The 15,550-nt window shown below is 37.6% G+C and overlaps 1 protein-coding gene across 1 annotated transcript in view; it reads right to left on the bottom strand.

Moving 5' to 3' along the window:
• The window catches only part of ACOT12 (acyl-CoA thioesterase 12), a 76,286-nt gene that overhangs the window by 42,913 nt on the left and 17,823 nt on the right, over positions 1–15,550 (bottom strand). Inside the window, 2 exon segments of the mRNA XM_044662930.1 lie at positions 7,646–7,781; positions 12,382–12,483. Of these exon segments, the coding sequence (XP_044518865.1) occupies positions 7,646–7,781; positions 12,382–12,483 (238 nt within the window).

Raw genomic sequence — 15,550 nt, 5'->3', positions numbered from 1 at the left:
GCAAAGAATATATTAGAGTTTATGGCTTTATGTATTATTCTATGCATTATTTCTATGTCTCTTTGATTATTGTTCTTGGTGATGGTTCTTGAGTTTAGGATAAAACAAAGCATGACAAAATTTCAGGTAAGAATGTTTCATGTGGATTAAATTCAATTGAATGATACTTTTCTTGCTAGCAAAGAGTTAGTAGCTCCCCAGCAAATATTTAATAGTAACGAAGAGATTATTCTCCCACTGCGTCTTAGCTTTCCATGATGGTCAAAAATGGTAAAGTGGCAATAAGACAATCCCCACCCTGCCTCACCGACCCCACCTCAAAACGCTCCATGTATAAGAGAGTCTGGAGTGACCTGATCCTCTTGTCTTTTGGGGTCTTGTGATCCTTATTCATTTTTCCTGCTATTTTAACAAGCTGCATTTTTCATTCAAAACATTTTTCAAAGAGATGTCCCACCTTCTAAGTATATTTTGACTACAGCAGAAAGAACTTGGTATTTTCTCAAAAAATATTCAGTAATAGAAATTCCCCTTAAGCACTATATTTAAAAATAGTAAGTGCATTTGCAAATGCTTTACTAATGTATGCAAATTGCTCTGACATTAGTAAATGCCTTAATTTTTTTTCAAGCTAGTTTGAAAAAATTATTCCCACTGTACTTTGAAGTGCTTGATGGACTCGGAGTTGACCCAGTTTTTTTGGATGGCTGATGTTCTCTTGCTTCTTTGGAAATTTATGTTCTTTTCACCTATTACAGCATAAAAACGGATTATTACTTTTAAATAATCAACCTGTTCTCTCTTAGTTAAACTCCATTAGAACCTCTGGCATGTGAGATGGTCCTCTGGACTATACTGCTTGACACTGAGGCAGTGATTGATTTGGAATTGGGAATCATGGCTTCAAATCCCACCTCAGGTACTTAGAATTGAGTGACTCTGGGCAAGTTACTTCACCTTTCTAAGACTCAGTTACCTTATGTGTAAAATGAGGGCAATAAAGCCTACTATACTTATTGTCTCACATGGCTATCATGAAGATCTAATGAGATATTTGTAAAATGCTTTGTAAACCTTAAAATTCTAGATATGTTAATTATTGCTATTTCATTGTTATATTTTTTATTCGTTTGAAATAGAAATAATTCTGAATCTAGTCACCATTCTGCTACAGTTTTTAAAAAATTAATGTGCTATCTGCATTGGTAGATAAAATAAAGACTTTTTGTACTGAATTCAAGTGTTAGCAGGTAAAGTTGAAAGCATTTTCATAGGATGCTCCCAGCAAGAGACAAGGCAACAAAGATACCAGCTTCTCATCCTGTGCGCACATAATTCTGATCTGTGCAGGGTCTGTATATTTTGAAATATTTTTGTTCTAAGTAGTATGGACGTTATTTATGAAAGTTGGTGAAGTAACGACATCCTAGAAACTCCAATTGTCTACGATAACACAAATAAGTTGGCCTTTAATGACTGTGGTGGTCTACAATATAGTGTCAAACTAGAATAGAAACAGGGGCCACTAATCCATACCTAAGAATCCCTGTGGGCAGCAAATTTACCTAGTTTTACAATAATATTATTATATTTTTATTCATTTTGTTAAATATTTCTCAATTCCATTTTAGTCTGGTTTGGGTTGCACTTGGGAATGTTGGGGGCTAGATGTAGCTCATAGGCTGGGTTTGACACAGCTGGTCTACAAGAACTAATATATAATCAATTAAATTCCAAGAATAATTTTTTTTTTGATCAAGACGATTTTGGAATAATTTGTTCCTGATCAGGGAACTCCATCTAACAATACAGTTCTCTGTACCTACTCTGCAAGTCATTGTCTTAGAGTTGCTGGCATGCTGAGACTTGGGGTCATGCTGCCAGAATGGGTCAGACATGGACCTTGAACCTAACTCGAACGGTCCTCTGAGGTCAGCTTTCTATTGATTATATCACACTGTCTCTCTTTTTGCGCAGAGAGGAAAAATAAAATTAAAATTATATATGCACACAGAATTTGAAAAAATGTTAACTCTAATAAAATTTTTGACATGTAGCCCTGGCAACCTTTCCTATCAGACAGAAATGAAACTATATTAATGACCTTTATCTATACTACTATGGTTATTAACATTTAGAAGATTATAACTTAATTTTGTTTACTTGTCGATCTAAAATGTATCTCATGCTCTCAGTACCGATTGTGAAAACTGCTCTCCAAAGTCCTCCAAAGATGATCTGAGTGATTTCTATCATTCCTGAAAAAAGCTCATTCTTCCCTATAAAAATCTTCCCTAAATTATCTTGTTCCTGGGCAGTGGGGGGGGTAACAAGGATGGTGGACGTAGCTTGCCAATCTCTCTTGAAAGCACTGTTAAGCCTGATAATTTGGATAGAGAGCACAGTGACTAGTTCACCACCTAATTACTCCAAGAGCAATTACATACTTCATTTGTGTGAGGTATTTGTGGGTATTTCCTTTAATAGTACAGTGGTGTACTGTTGATGGTCTTTGCTGGAGGTCAAAGGGGCAGCTACTTCCATATATAAATGAAAACAGTCTGAACCTGAGATGATATAAACATCCCACCCAGAAAACACAGTTGATCTCTACTGAGCCCAGGATGATGTCTGCTATCTTTGTTGTGACTATATTTTTGTAAAAGTAACAAAATCTGATAAACACACAAATGAAAAAGAGCTCAGAAAGGAATTCAGAAGCAAACAAAGTGTTATTGCTTTGCTAAAGTGTACATGGGCATGATAAAAACAAAAACAAAAACAAAACCTGTGGGCCTGGATGAATAATGGGTTTGGAAGGTCTTTCCTGTGGCAATCTGAAGGTAAATCTGGATTGATATGGAAAGTCACATGTTGTAATGAAAAGAACATTGAGGGGCAGCTGGGTAGCTCAGTGGAGTGAGAGTCGGGCCTAGAGACGGGAGGTCCTAGGGTCAAGCCCGGCCTCAGCCACTTCCCAGCTGTGTGACCCTGGGCAAGTCACTTGACCCCCATTGCCCACCCTTACCACTCTTCCACCTATGAGACAATGCACCGAAGTGCAAGGGTTTAAAAGAAAAAAAAACAAAAAAAGAACATTGAATTTGGAGTCAGAGAACTTGGCTCTGCCACTTAGGAGCTTTATGATTTGGGGGAAACCATTTAATCCCTCTGGGCTTCAGGCCTCCTCATTTGTAAAATGAGGCAGTTGGACTGGATATCTTTAAGGCCACTTCTAACTCAAAGCCCATTGTGCCTATCCATAAAGATATATGAACCTCATTCACATTTCTAGCTAACCGTGGGCTCCATTAGTAGCCTATCTATGTTTCTTTTAGAACTCAGATTTGTAGTTGTAAGAAATTCTAGAACTCCTTTCTAGAGGGGCAGAGTCCAGATTACTGCACATACTGCCAAATGCCAATTTGGGGAGCTGTATTTTCCTGAAGGATTGACACAGCACTTTGAAACCATCATCATTCTTCCATCTTTGGTGAGCTGGCACACATACCAAAGGGACAGCCCTTAGCAAGTTATCTTTCTGCCATGGTGAGTCTGACTGAATATGCTTTTTTGGCATGTTTAAAGATTCGACCCAGTGAGAAATGTTTTGGGGGCGTCTACTGAGGGCTAGCTGGCTTCACAATAGTGTCGGGGTTAATGATTGGCTCCTTTATCTGATTAAGATTGCAGGCATCCCTGCCTATTCCGTTTTGGGACTATGCAAATTATTAGAACATTTTCCCTGACATTGTGTTGAAATCTGCCTCTGGGAAGAACTACTCCTAGTTTCACCCTCCAGGGTCAAGCAGAATGAGCCTAATTACTCCTACCCCTTAACAATCTGAAAGCAATGATCATGCTCCTTTCTCTTTAGGTGTTCTCTTTAACTACTCTTCTTGTGGCAAGGTCAGTCAGGCAACAAACATGTAGTAAGTGCCTACTAGATGTCAGGCACTGCACTAAGCAAGAGGGGCTCAGGGAAAGGCAAGATAGTCCTAGCTTTTAAGGACCTCACAATCTAATGGGGGAGACAAAATATAAACAACTCTGTGAGAACAAGCTTTATGCAGGATTAATGGAAATAATCAACAAAGGAAAGACACTGAGATTTAGCGGAGTGGGGAATGACTTCCTGCAGAAAGTGGGGAGTTAGCTTGGACTTGAAGGAAGTCATGATGTAGAGATGAAGTCATCAGGCTTTTTGCCATTCTGGCCACCTTCCTTTGGGCTTGCTTAAGTGTTTCAATATGTTTGCTAAAACTCAACTTTTAGAGCTGAATACAATTCTCTAGATATGGTTTGACTGGAATATAATTCAGAAGTACTATGAGCTCTCTCCTTGGGGTCTTTATGTCTCTCTTAATTAGGAGCCCAAGATTATATCAACATTCTTGCCTAGTATGCTATACTGTTGACAAATATTGAACTTCCAGTCTGCTAAAACTCCCAAATCATTTTCTGAGATCTGTCTAGACATGTTTCCTTGAGCCTGAATCTTGCATTTAATATTTTGAGCCCAAGAGCAAGACTTTGTATTTATCTCAATTAAAAGGTATTTTATTAGAATAGCCTATAATCTAGTCTGTCAAGAGCCGATTGGATGCTAACTCTATAGTGCTTCTCAGTTTTATGCCACCTGCCCATCTGATAATCATTCCACCTTACCTTTGATAAAATCTAAGTCATTTATAAAAATGTTGACTAGCTCAGGGGCAGTTCACTAAATACTTTCCTCTTTGGTAACATTAATTAGTTTTATTGCTCAGTTGTTTCGATTGTGTTAGACTCTTTTTTAAAAGATATTTTATTTTCCCAATTACATGTAATAAAAACTTTTTTACATAAAGTTTTCCAAGTGTTTGACTTTTCTTGATCTTACTTGGGGGTTTCTTGGCAAAGATACTGTAGTAGTTTGCCATTTCCTTCTCATATATTTGGATCTGTAACCCACTGACTCTTGTGGTCTTTTATGTGCAAATTGGCTTATGACATAGACCAGTTTGTGTGATTCTTACATGAACTTCCATATTCTAGGCTCATCTGTTATTTGAAGTTAAATCATAAAACTGAAGAGAAATAGAGTTGTTGTTGTTGTTCAATTATTTCATTCTCTTCATTTTCCCATTTGGAGTTTCTTGGCAGAGATTCTGGAATGGTTTCCTTCTCCAGCTCATTTCACATATGAGGAAACTGAGACAAACATGGTTAAATGACTTGTTTTGTCACAGAGCTAGTGATTGTCTGAGGTTGGTTTGAATTCAGGACCTCCTTCCAGGCCTGGTGCTCTATCTGCCATACCACCTAGCTGCCCCAACACTGACTACTCAGAAAAAATAAGCCCAAACCAAACACTGACTAGTATTTGTGTCTGGTCATTCAAACTGTCCTGAATCTGCTTAACTCTGCTATCATTTAGTCCATGTCTCTCCATTTCAACAATGTTGTGTAATTAATTTCTGTACCCTTGAACTGCAATTCCCCGCACCCCACGTTCCTGCTCATGTTAGTCATGTGGTCTTATTTTGTTAGATAATTCTAACTTCAATGATTATTAATAAACTTTATAAAATATAATTCTTGGAGTGTTGGATATCAATTTAAATCCTACAGTGTCATGAAGAACTTTATCAAATGCCTTTCTGAAATCCAGGTATACTCTGTCTACATTCTCCTGGAAGTTTTCCAGACTCTTCAAAAAAAAAAAAAGAAATGCATTTAGTTTAGCATGATTTTTCTTGAAGAAGTCATGCTGGTTCTTAGTGAGCACTGTTTACCTCTCTAAATGTTCAAAAACAATCTCTTCAATAATATAACTTAGAGTGTTGTCAGGAAGCAAAGTTAAGTTCATCAGCCTATTATCATTTGTATTCATGCTGAATATTTTGAAAATCAACAAGTTTTCCCATTTTCTGTTCTGGGGAAGCTCTGCCATTCTCTATAATTTTTCAGATCTCACTGGTGATAGATAGGTGATCTCATTCACTAATTTTTTTAGCCCACTAGAATGTGGTTTACATATACCTAGTTACTTGAATTCACTGAGGGCACCTGTATATGTACTCTCTTACCAACTTGTCCTGTAACCTATTTTTGTTCAATCACTCCCAGCCCAAAGATCCTTCTCCTTCCTTGAGAAAACCAAAGCAAAATAAAAAATAGTTTGGTTTCTAATGTTTATTAGTTTAATCACATCCACCTGAAGAGTGATGCTATTGTGCCTTTGGTTTTATAAAACTTTTTTTTTTTTAAACCCTTGTACTTCGGTGTATTGTCTCATAGCTGGAAGATTGGTAAGGATGGGCAATGGGGATCTAGTGACTTGCCCAGGGTCACACAGCTGGGAAGTGGCTGAGGCCGGGTTTGAACCTAGGACCTCCTGTCTCTAGGCCTGACTCTCACTCCACTGAGCTACCCAGCTGCCCCCTATAAAACATTTTTTGATGGGATTGTTTTGCTTAGCATTTGTTTTTCATTGCCAGCCTCAGTTAACTTTGGGCTCTTAATACTCCTGGTGTGATTATTACAGAACTTTCATATTCATCCATAATCTCCCTTCTTTGCTTCCAAATTCTACACAGGTTTTTAAACCAAGTTGGTTAGTCCTTTCTTAGCAATCTACATAAATCTCTTTTCTTCCTCATCTCAATTGTCTTCATATGTCCTATCATTTTTTAAAGATCTTCTTTAACCAACTTCCTCTAAAGAATTTTAGTCCATGGAATCCTATGTCTCCTTTCAGTGAACACTTGGAAGTCTATTCTCTCCAGATCTAGAGTCTGTTTCCTTTATCCCTTAGCCTTTCTCTTTTGAAGTCCTTATCTTCCACTTTCAGCAGTGATGCTCAGAAGGGTATCATTAGTATTCTTAATGTCGTCACTTTCTGGTCAAGGACTTCCTAATCCCCAGAAGCTAGAGAAGGAAATGGCAAGCCTTTCCAATATCTAATGGGATCACAGAGAGTCCGACATGACTGAAAGGACTGATCAGCAACAAAATTCCCAGAAATGCTGTCTACGCCCCTTTCTGGAACATAGGAGCACCTAGAATTGGATAGAGTGAGCTGAGGGGACAAAAACCTTGTGATCCTTTATGGACTGTTAGTCATCAGTCATTCCAGGTCTGCAAATGGAATAAAAGGCAAATTCTGGATGGTCCTTAGGCAGGAAGGCTTAGGCTTAACATAAGTTCAAGAGAAGATTAGTTCTGTAAAACTGAAAAAGAAAGACAATTGGCCTATAGCACCAGAGAGAGAACCCTACCCAAAGGAGCTGTCATCAGCAAGAACCATATTGACTGGTCCTGGATTTGTCAGAGACACCAACCAGATGAGCAGTCAAGCTTCACTTAAGGGAATAGCCAGCTTATCTAATGAACCTGAAGTGAGAAACTCAGATAGGACTAATCTGGACATGAGGATCCCTGCATACTACATGCTGATCTAGTTTTAAAAGATAATGTTTTCTATATTTGTTTTATTTATATTTATTTTGTTTAGTATTTTCTAATTCCATTTAAATCTGGTTCAGCCTACACTCAAGAGTGTTGAATTGCCATTTGAAACAAAAATGCTTGAGTTTCTAAAACATTATCCTCTTCATTTTGTAGCCATTCAGTCAGTGAGTCCCTGGGGAGCCTTACTCACCAGCAAACATGCTGCTCTCCCTCATCAGGCTCTGGAAGGTGTCCTCATGTTGGAGTCTGACTTTCCTTCTCTCTGAAGCCAGATCATGTTCAACTTGATCTTGTTCTGTCAGAAGGGTGACTGGCTTTAATTGAACCTACAAAACCCAAACGAGGAGGCTTAACTGTTTGGCTAAATTGTTAGCTGCATGTGATTTCAAATAGAATATTTGGAGCATTTTTAAAAATATGTTTCTCTGGCATGAGAAGAAGACACTTATTTAATTGCATTAAGCTGAGAAGAGTTTTATTTTGTGTTTTCAAATTACTTAAGTCTGAATTGATTTTTTTACTTTTTTAATATAACATTTTCTCCAATTACATGTGATAACAATTTTTAACATTCGTTTTCTAAAATTTCGAGTTCCAAATGCTTTCCCTCCCTCCTTCCCCTTCTCTCTCCCTGAGATGATAAGCAGTTTGCTATAGTTATGCATGTGGGATCATTGTGTTGATTTTTTTAAACCTTTACCTTCCATCTTAGAATAAATACTGGGTATTGGTTCTAAGGCAGAAGAGTGGTAAGGGCTAAGCAATGGGGTTAAATGACTTGCCCAGGGTCACATAGCTAGAAAGTATCTGAGGTCAAATTTGAACCTAGGGCTTCCTGTATTATGCTGATTTTTTAATGAAAGGGCCTGGGGAAGACCTTCATCTTGCACCTCTCTTCTTTTGTGTAGGTTGTCCCCCATGCTCTCTCTCCTCACCTCTAACTCTAAGAATTCCTACTTCCCTTTAAAGCTCTGCTTAAGGTTCTGTGTTCTATAAAAGGCCTTCTGATCCCTTCAGGTGCTCTTGACTGCCCCCTACTCTCCCTCAAAATGTACTTTGCATTTGTTTGTATATATCTCCCCCCAATAGAACATGTGTTCCATGAGGAAGGCGCCATTTTGATTTGTCTTTGTATTCATATGGTGCTTCATGATTCACAATTTTTTTTTTTGCCTTCTAAAGAACAATCTATCAAAAACACTCAGGTGAGTTCTGTACACAAACTCTTGATGAAACTTTGTTATGAAAAGTTTTTCAAATTAAATTCAATGAATATTTTATTAAGCATTAACTACATGTTAATGTATTAATTAGAAATCTTGAATCTTTGAACTCCACCTCCCAGAATTCTTTTTCATTACCTAGCATCCTTTTCCTTTCGTCCACTTAGCATCCTTGCGTGTTTGTATATAGCTCTATAACTCTGCCCCTTTCTCTCTCTTCTCCCACATGTGCAGTCAGGGAAGTGCCTTTTTCTTTCCTGAGGTTTGCTGTTTTTCCTTTTGCTTCAAGTTATTATAAATAAACTTTATAAAATTATAATATTTGGAGTATTTGGACATTAATTTTTGATCTTTATACTAAGCACTGTGCTAAGTACTAAGAATAAAGTTCTGGACTTGGGGTCAGGAAGATATATGGGTCCAAATCCTGATTCAGACCCTTATCTGTGTGACTCTGGGCAAGTCACCTGACTTCCCTCATTCTCAGTTTATTCTTCTGTAAAATGGGAATTGTAATAGCTTAACATTATTAGCAACAAACCCATTAAGATTACTGTTAGGATCAAATAATATAATATATACTTTTCAAACCTTAAGTGCCATATCAATGTGAACTACAAAGATAAACATGAAAATGTCTGTTTTTAAGCAGCTTACATTTTACTATGGGGGAATAACATGTACATGGATAAATAAATGCAAAAAATTCTGGGAGAGAAGTCTCATATCACAGATAGCACCTAAGCTGATCTTTGAAGGGCGTCAGAGATTCTAAGGAGTGGAGATGACAAAGGGGAGAAGTCTGAGCATGAAGAATACTGTGTACAGAAGAATGAAAACGGTGGTTGGAATCTCATCTCTAGTTCCTTAATCAATGAAGTGTAAATAATTTTGAAAACACAAAGAAAACTCTTATTAACATATGACATTTAAATTGGGAGCTTTTCTTTTTACCACCAGAAAAACTTTAAAAAGGTTTCATAATATAATTACTATTCATATTTTTTTTTAATTTCAAAAGAATTGGAATTTCTTGGAAATAGGTGATGAGCTTCGAATGAATGTATTTGCAGTGTTGTGGAGAGTAAATGCATCAGTGGGGTGACTTGGTTTTCTCTGGGAGTACACCATGTTTAGAGGGCATAAAGAATAGAATCATCATGGTCAAAATATTTTTAATTCTTTAATAGTCAATCAAAGATAATGACTGTATTCTACAATGCCTAGCCCATAGGAGGTACTTGGCACTTAGTAGACACTTGTTGACTATAAACAAATTTTAAGTGCTACCTGACTTTTATGGCATCTGGAAACATAATGGGTGAATGCCATGTTCCCCAGCTTAAAGGCCAGCTTGATGGAGCTGGGCCTAGTTAATCATTGCCAATTTCATCCTGAAATGCACCCATTATGGTCACAGGTCACAAAGGGCTCTAGGATCAAACCAGGTCCTTGATCTTTCACTTACAACCTCAATGTTGTCTGAAGGAATGGGAATTTTGCCAAGGGAAAAATAAGGTTAGCCAATATTGAGATTTTTTAAAATAAGGAGCTAGGTGAACCAAAGAGTTAGGTAACACAGAAAGTCAATAGGCTTCTCAGAGAAAGTTTTCAGAAGCAGTTCTTCAGGTTTGATCTGGATAGAATTTAAGCATTTCAACTTAACATACTCCCATTCCCTGGAATTGTAGGGATGGAGAGGAAGAGAGAAGAAGAGATCCAGAGCAGGCAGGGTTGTCCATCTCTGGCTGCTGGGGATGAAGGCGGGGTGTCTGGATATTACTTCTTCCTTTCAGAAAGAGAACTAATAGGCCACACTCCAAGCCTGACTCCACTCCCTTCCTGCCATGTAGTTCCTAGGCAAAGGGGACTTTAAACCCACAGATGTCCTCTGCTATGATCAGGATTTAAGCATGGGACAAAACTGGGTCAAAGAGCTGGTAATCTCATTCTTAAGTGAATTCCATTGAATGTGAATGAGCTGGATGGACTATGGCACCCGAACAATTCCATCTCCCTTTCTTTTCCCAATCTCTCTCTTCCCCCTTTTTTTCTCTTCCCCCCTCTCCTCATTCTGTCTCTGTCTCTCTCCATGTATGTGTATGCACATATATACACACATATATATGCATGTACACATAGAAATAATAGATAAACTTACATAATTTCATTTGCTATTTATAGCAGTCTTTTGAGGCAGGTACTATAGATATAATTCTTCCCATTTTACAGATGTAGAAACTGATCGCAAGGTTTGCCCAAAGTCCCACAGGAAGGAACTATCAGGGCTGGATTTGGACCCAGGTATTCTCAATTCAAAGGGTGGGCTCTTTTGCTAACCCTGAATACTCTGGTATAATTGGCATTTGCCTATTTTGGGGAATATATCAAAAAAGAAGAAGAAGAATGAATGAAGCCCTGCTGTAGTCACTGACCAGGAACAGAAAGATGGTGCTCCCCCCCCCCCCCGAATTTATTTATTTATTTGTTTGTTTTTGTGTATTGGCTCCTAGGTGGAAGAGTGGTAAGGGTGGGCAATGGGGGTCAAGTGACTTGCCCAGGGTCACACAGCTGGGAAGTGTCTGAGGCTGGATTTGAACCTAGATCCTCCCATCTCTAGGTCTGATTCTCAATCCACTGAGCTACTCAGCTGCCCCACATACACACCTCTGTATTTAAAGAGATGGATAGAGATGGAGACAGAAGAGGTTTCAGAGAAGGAAGGTGTAGCCATTCAGCCCCCAAAGATAAGATAGAAGAAGAAGCTCCAGGGAACTCCAAAGAGAGGAAGGAAGAGGAGGAATTCTACAGGCTAAGATTTAAACATGAAAAAGAAAAAAATGGACATTTTTAAAATGCAACATTTAAGTGACTTTACTGTTTGGTTATATCCCACCTGACCATAAAAATGGAAAGCCCTGGAATTGGAAATGTGAGTCTATGGCAGCCTAAAGATGAGGCTCCCTCCTGAGCAGCATGGTGCCAGAGGCCCAGCTGTCCTGCTGTGAAGGCACATTAGGCCCATGTGCTTCTTTTATGGGAATATTTACTACACATGCCTATGAGCTTATTTTTAAACTTCAGTAACTCAGCAACTTGGACTTTTTTTTTTTCCTTCAGGTATCAAAAATGAATGGACCATAACATGAAACTGCTTACTAAATTGCTCTTACTTTTTAAAAAAATTCATTTTGAGTTATAGAGCCATGAGAAATGACCAAACCAGTAAGCAACATTTTTGAAAGCCTGATATGACCTTCAGATCCTTAAAATACAAGGCTTTTTTCTCCCTCTTCCATAAACTGTCTAGTGCTATTTTGCTGCTTGTAAAGAGATCCTACTGGCTAAATATCATTCCAGAATAACTTTCAAAAACTTTCAAGAAATATTAACAAATAATAAATATACATATGTGGGTATGAATGTTGATAGACTGATTTAATTTATGAATGTGACTGAATTATATGACAGATTTTTCTTTTTCTTTTTGTTTTTTAGATCCTTATTTTCTGTTTTAGAATCCATACTACATATTGCTTCCAAGAAGGATAGGCAACTGGGATTAAGTGACTTGCCCAGGATAACATAGCTAGGACGTATCTGAGGTCACATTTGAATCCAGGATCTCCTGTCTCCGGGCCTGACTCTCTATCTACGGAGCCCCCTAACTGCCTCCAGAATTTTCTTGAGTGAGATAATTTACCTTTTCTCCTCCAACTGGTTTGGCTACAAACGTAGAGAATGCCACATTCACAAGCTTCTGAGTTCTGGTGAATGTATCTTGTACTATGACTTTAATGCTGATCTAAAATGAAAAGAAAGAGAACTTTAGTGTCTATTCAATCAATTGATCAATAAACATTTATTAAATACTGACTATATTTGGCATATTAGATGAAAACATAAAAAAAAAGAAAAACAAACAAGTTATTCTTCTCAGTTTCATTTTCAAAAATGTTCTGCACCATAGTTCATTCTGACAAATTTGCAGTTATTTCCTCTAAATCTCCTATCAGATGCTTGTCTTGTTTTAGTTTATAAGACACTCTAAGCAGAAGAGTAAGGTACATCCTAGTGAGCAATGACTCAAAGGGATTTGATTCTTCCTGGATTTGAAGGGTGTAGAAATTTAGTGCCTTAGGCATAAACTGGACAAAACTAAGGGCAGAAATATGAAACATTTGGGTTCTAGTCAATAAGAACAATCCTCTTTGCAACCCTGGATACTCAATCTTATGTATCTGCAGAATCATAGAAAAGGTGGGCTCATTATTAAGTGAATGTACAGTTTCATTAGTTACAAATGATGGCCATTTATTTCTGCAATTTCGTCATATACAAAACCAATCAGCAATCTAGCTTCCCTTTTGCTTTTTAAAGTCATTTTACCTATTAATAACTGACTATACGCTAAAACCTTTGACTAGCCCAAATCCACCTGATTGGACTCCCAGTCACCCAGAAATCTCTTGGGGTGGGGTGTAAATGGACAATTCAAATCAGCAGATTCCACATACAATAAATACCTACTATGTGAAGGACATGGTGCTTGACAGTGGAAATAACAAAGAAAAAAAATCAAACTGTTCAAACCCATGTAGATAGGTAATTACAATGAAAAAACTTTTTTTTAGATTATTATTTTTATTTTTTAGAAAAAAATTTCCATGGTCACATGATTCATGTTCTTACTTTCCCCTTCATCCTCCCCCCCCCCCCCCAAGTTTCCCCCTCTCCATAGCTGACACACATTTCCACTGGTTTTTAATATGTGTCATCAATCAAGACCTATTTCCATATTATTGATAGTTGCATTGGTGTGGTCGTTTTGAGTCTACATTTCCAATCATGTCCACATCAACCCATGTGTTCAAGCAGTTGTTTTTCTTCTGTGTTTCCATTCCTGCAGTTCTTCCTCTGCATATGAATATCGTTCTTTTCCATAAATCCCTCAGAATTGTCCTGGGTCATTGCATTGCTGCTAGTACAGAAGTCTGTTACATTCGATTTTACCACAGTATATCAGTCTCTGTGTACAATGTTCCTCTGGTTCTGCTCCTTTCACTCTGCATCAATCCTGGAGGTCATTCCAGTTCCCATGGAATTCCTCCAGTTTATTATTCCTTTGAGCACACTAGTATTCCATCACCAACACACACCACAACACATCACAGCAGCAAGAGTTAGAAAGAGAAACACCATTTAAAATCACCCTAGACAATATAAAATACTTAGGAATTTATCTACCAAAACAAACACAGGAATTATACAAATACAGCTACAAAACACTTCCCAAACAATTAAAACTAGATCTAAACAGTTGGAAAAACATGGATTGCTCATGGGTAAGACGAGCTAACATAATAAAAATGACCATTCTACCCAAATTAATTTACTTATTTAGTGCCATACCTATCAAACTACCAAAAAACTTCATTAATGAATTAGAAAAAAACTATAACAAAGTTCATTTGGAAGAACAAAAGATCAAGAATATCAAAGGAAATAATGAAAAAAATGTGAAGGAAGGTGGCCTAGCAGTACCAGATAGTAAGCTATACTATAAAGCAGCTGTCATCAAAACAATACAGTACTGGCTAAGAGACAGAAGGGAGGATCAGTAGAATAGACTTGGGGTAAGTGACATCAGCAAGACACTGTATGATAAACCCAAAGAGCCCAACTTTTGGGACAAAAATACACTATTTGACAAAAACTGCTGGGAAAATTGGAAAACAATATGGGAGAGATTAGGTTTAGATCAACCTCTCATACCCTACACCAAGATAAATTCAGAATGAGTAAATGACTCGAGTATAAAGAAGGAAACTGTAAGTAAATTAAGTGAAGACAGAATAATAGCATACTTGTCAGATCACTGGAAAAGGAAAGATTTAAAACCAAGCAAGAGTTAGAAAAAATTACAAAATATAAAATAAATAATTTTGATTATATTAAATTAAAAAGGTTTTGTACAAACAAAAACAAAATCAGAAGGGAAACAACAAACTGGGAAAAAAATCTTTATAATAAAAAACTCTGACAGAGGCCTAATTACTTAAACATACAAGGAGCTAAATCAATTGTATAAAAAAATCAAGCCATTCAGGGGGCAGCTGGGTAGCTCAGTGGATTGAGAGCCAGGCCTAGAGGAGGTCCTAGGTTCAAATCTGGCCTCAGCCACTTCCCAGCTGTGTGACCCTGGGCAAGTCACTTGACCCCCCCATTGCCTACCCTTACCACTCTTCTGCCTTGGAGCCAATACACAGTATTGACTCCAAGATGGAAGGTAAGGGTTAAAAAAAAAAAAATCAAGCCATTCCCCAATTGATAAATGGGCAAGGGACATGAATAGGCAATTTTCAGATAAAGAAATCAAAACTATCAATAAGCACAGGAGAAAGTGTTCTAAATCTCTAATAATTAGAGAAATGCAAGTCAAAATAACCGTGAGATATCACCTCGCACCTAGCAGATTGGCTAAAATGATAGCTGGGGAGAGTAATAAATGTTGGAGGGGATGTGGCAAAATTGGGACATTGATACATTGCTGGTGGAGTTGTGAACTGATCCAGCCATTCTGGCTGGTAATTTGGAACTATGCTCAAAGGGCTATAAAAGAATGCTTGCCCTTTGATCCAGCCATAGCATTGCTGGGTTTGTATCCCAAAGAGATCATAGATAAAAAAAACTTGTATAAAAATATTTATAGCCACACTTTTTGTGGTAGCAAAAAAACTGGAAAATGAGAGTATACCCTTCAATTGGGGAATGGCTGAACAAATACAATGTAAAAACTTTGAAGTTGAGTACCCGAACTTAATCTTAAAGCAAGATAAGGAATCCTAGAAGAATATATGGGTGAACTAGTT

This window comes from Gracilinanus agilis, chromosome 1 (assembly GCF_016433145.1).
Source record: "Gracilinanus agilis isolate LMUSP501 chromosome 1, AgileGrace, whole genome shotgun sequence".
Taxonomy (NCBI): Eukaryota; Metazoa; Chordata; class Mammalia; order Didelphimorphia; family Didelphidae; genus Gracilinanus; species Gracilinanus agilis.
The sequence above is the reverse complement of the archived record's forward strand: the minus strand, read 5'-3'. Positions and strand labels throughout refer to the sequence as shown.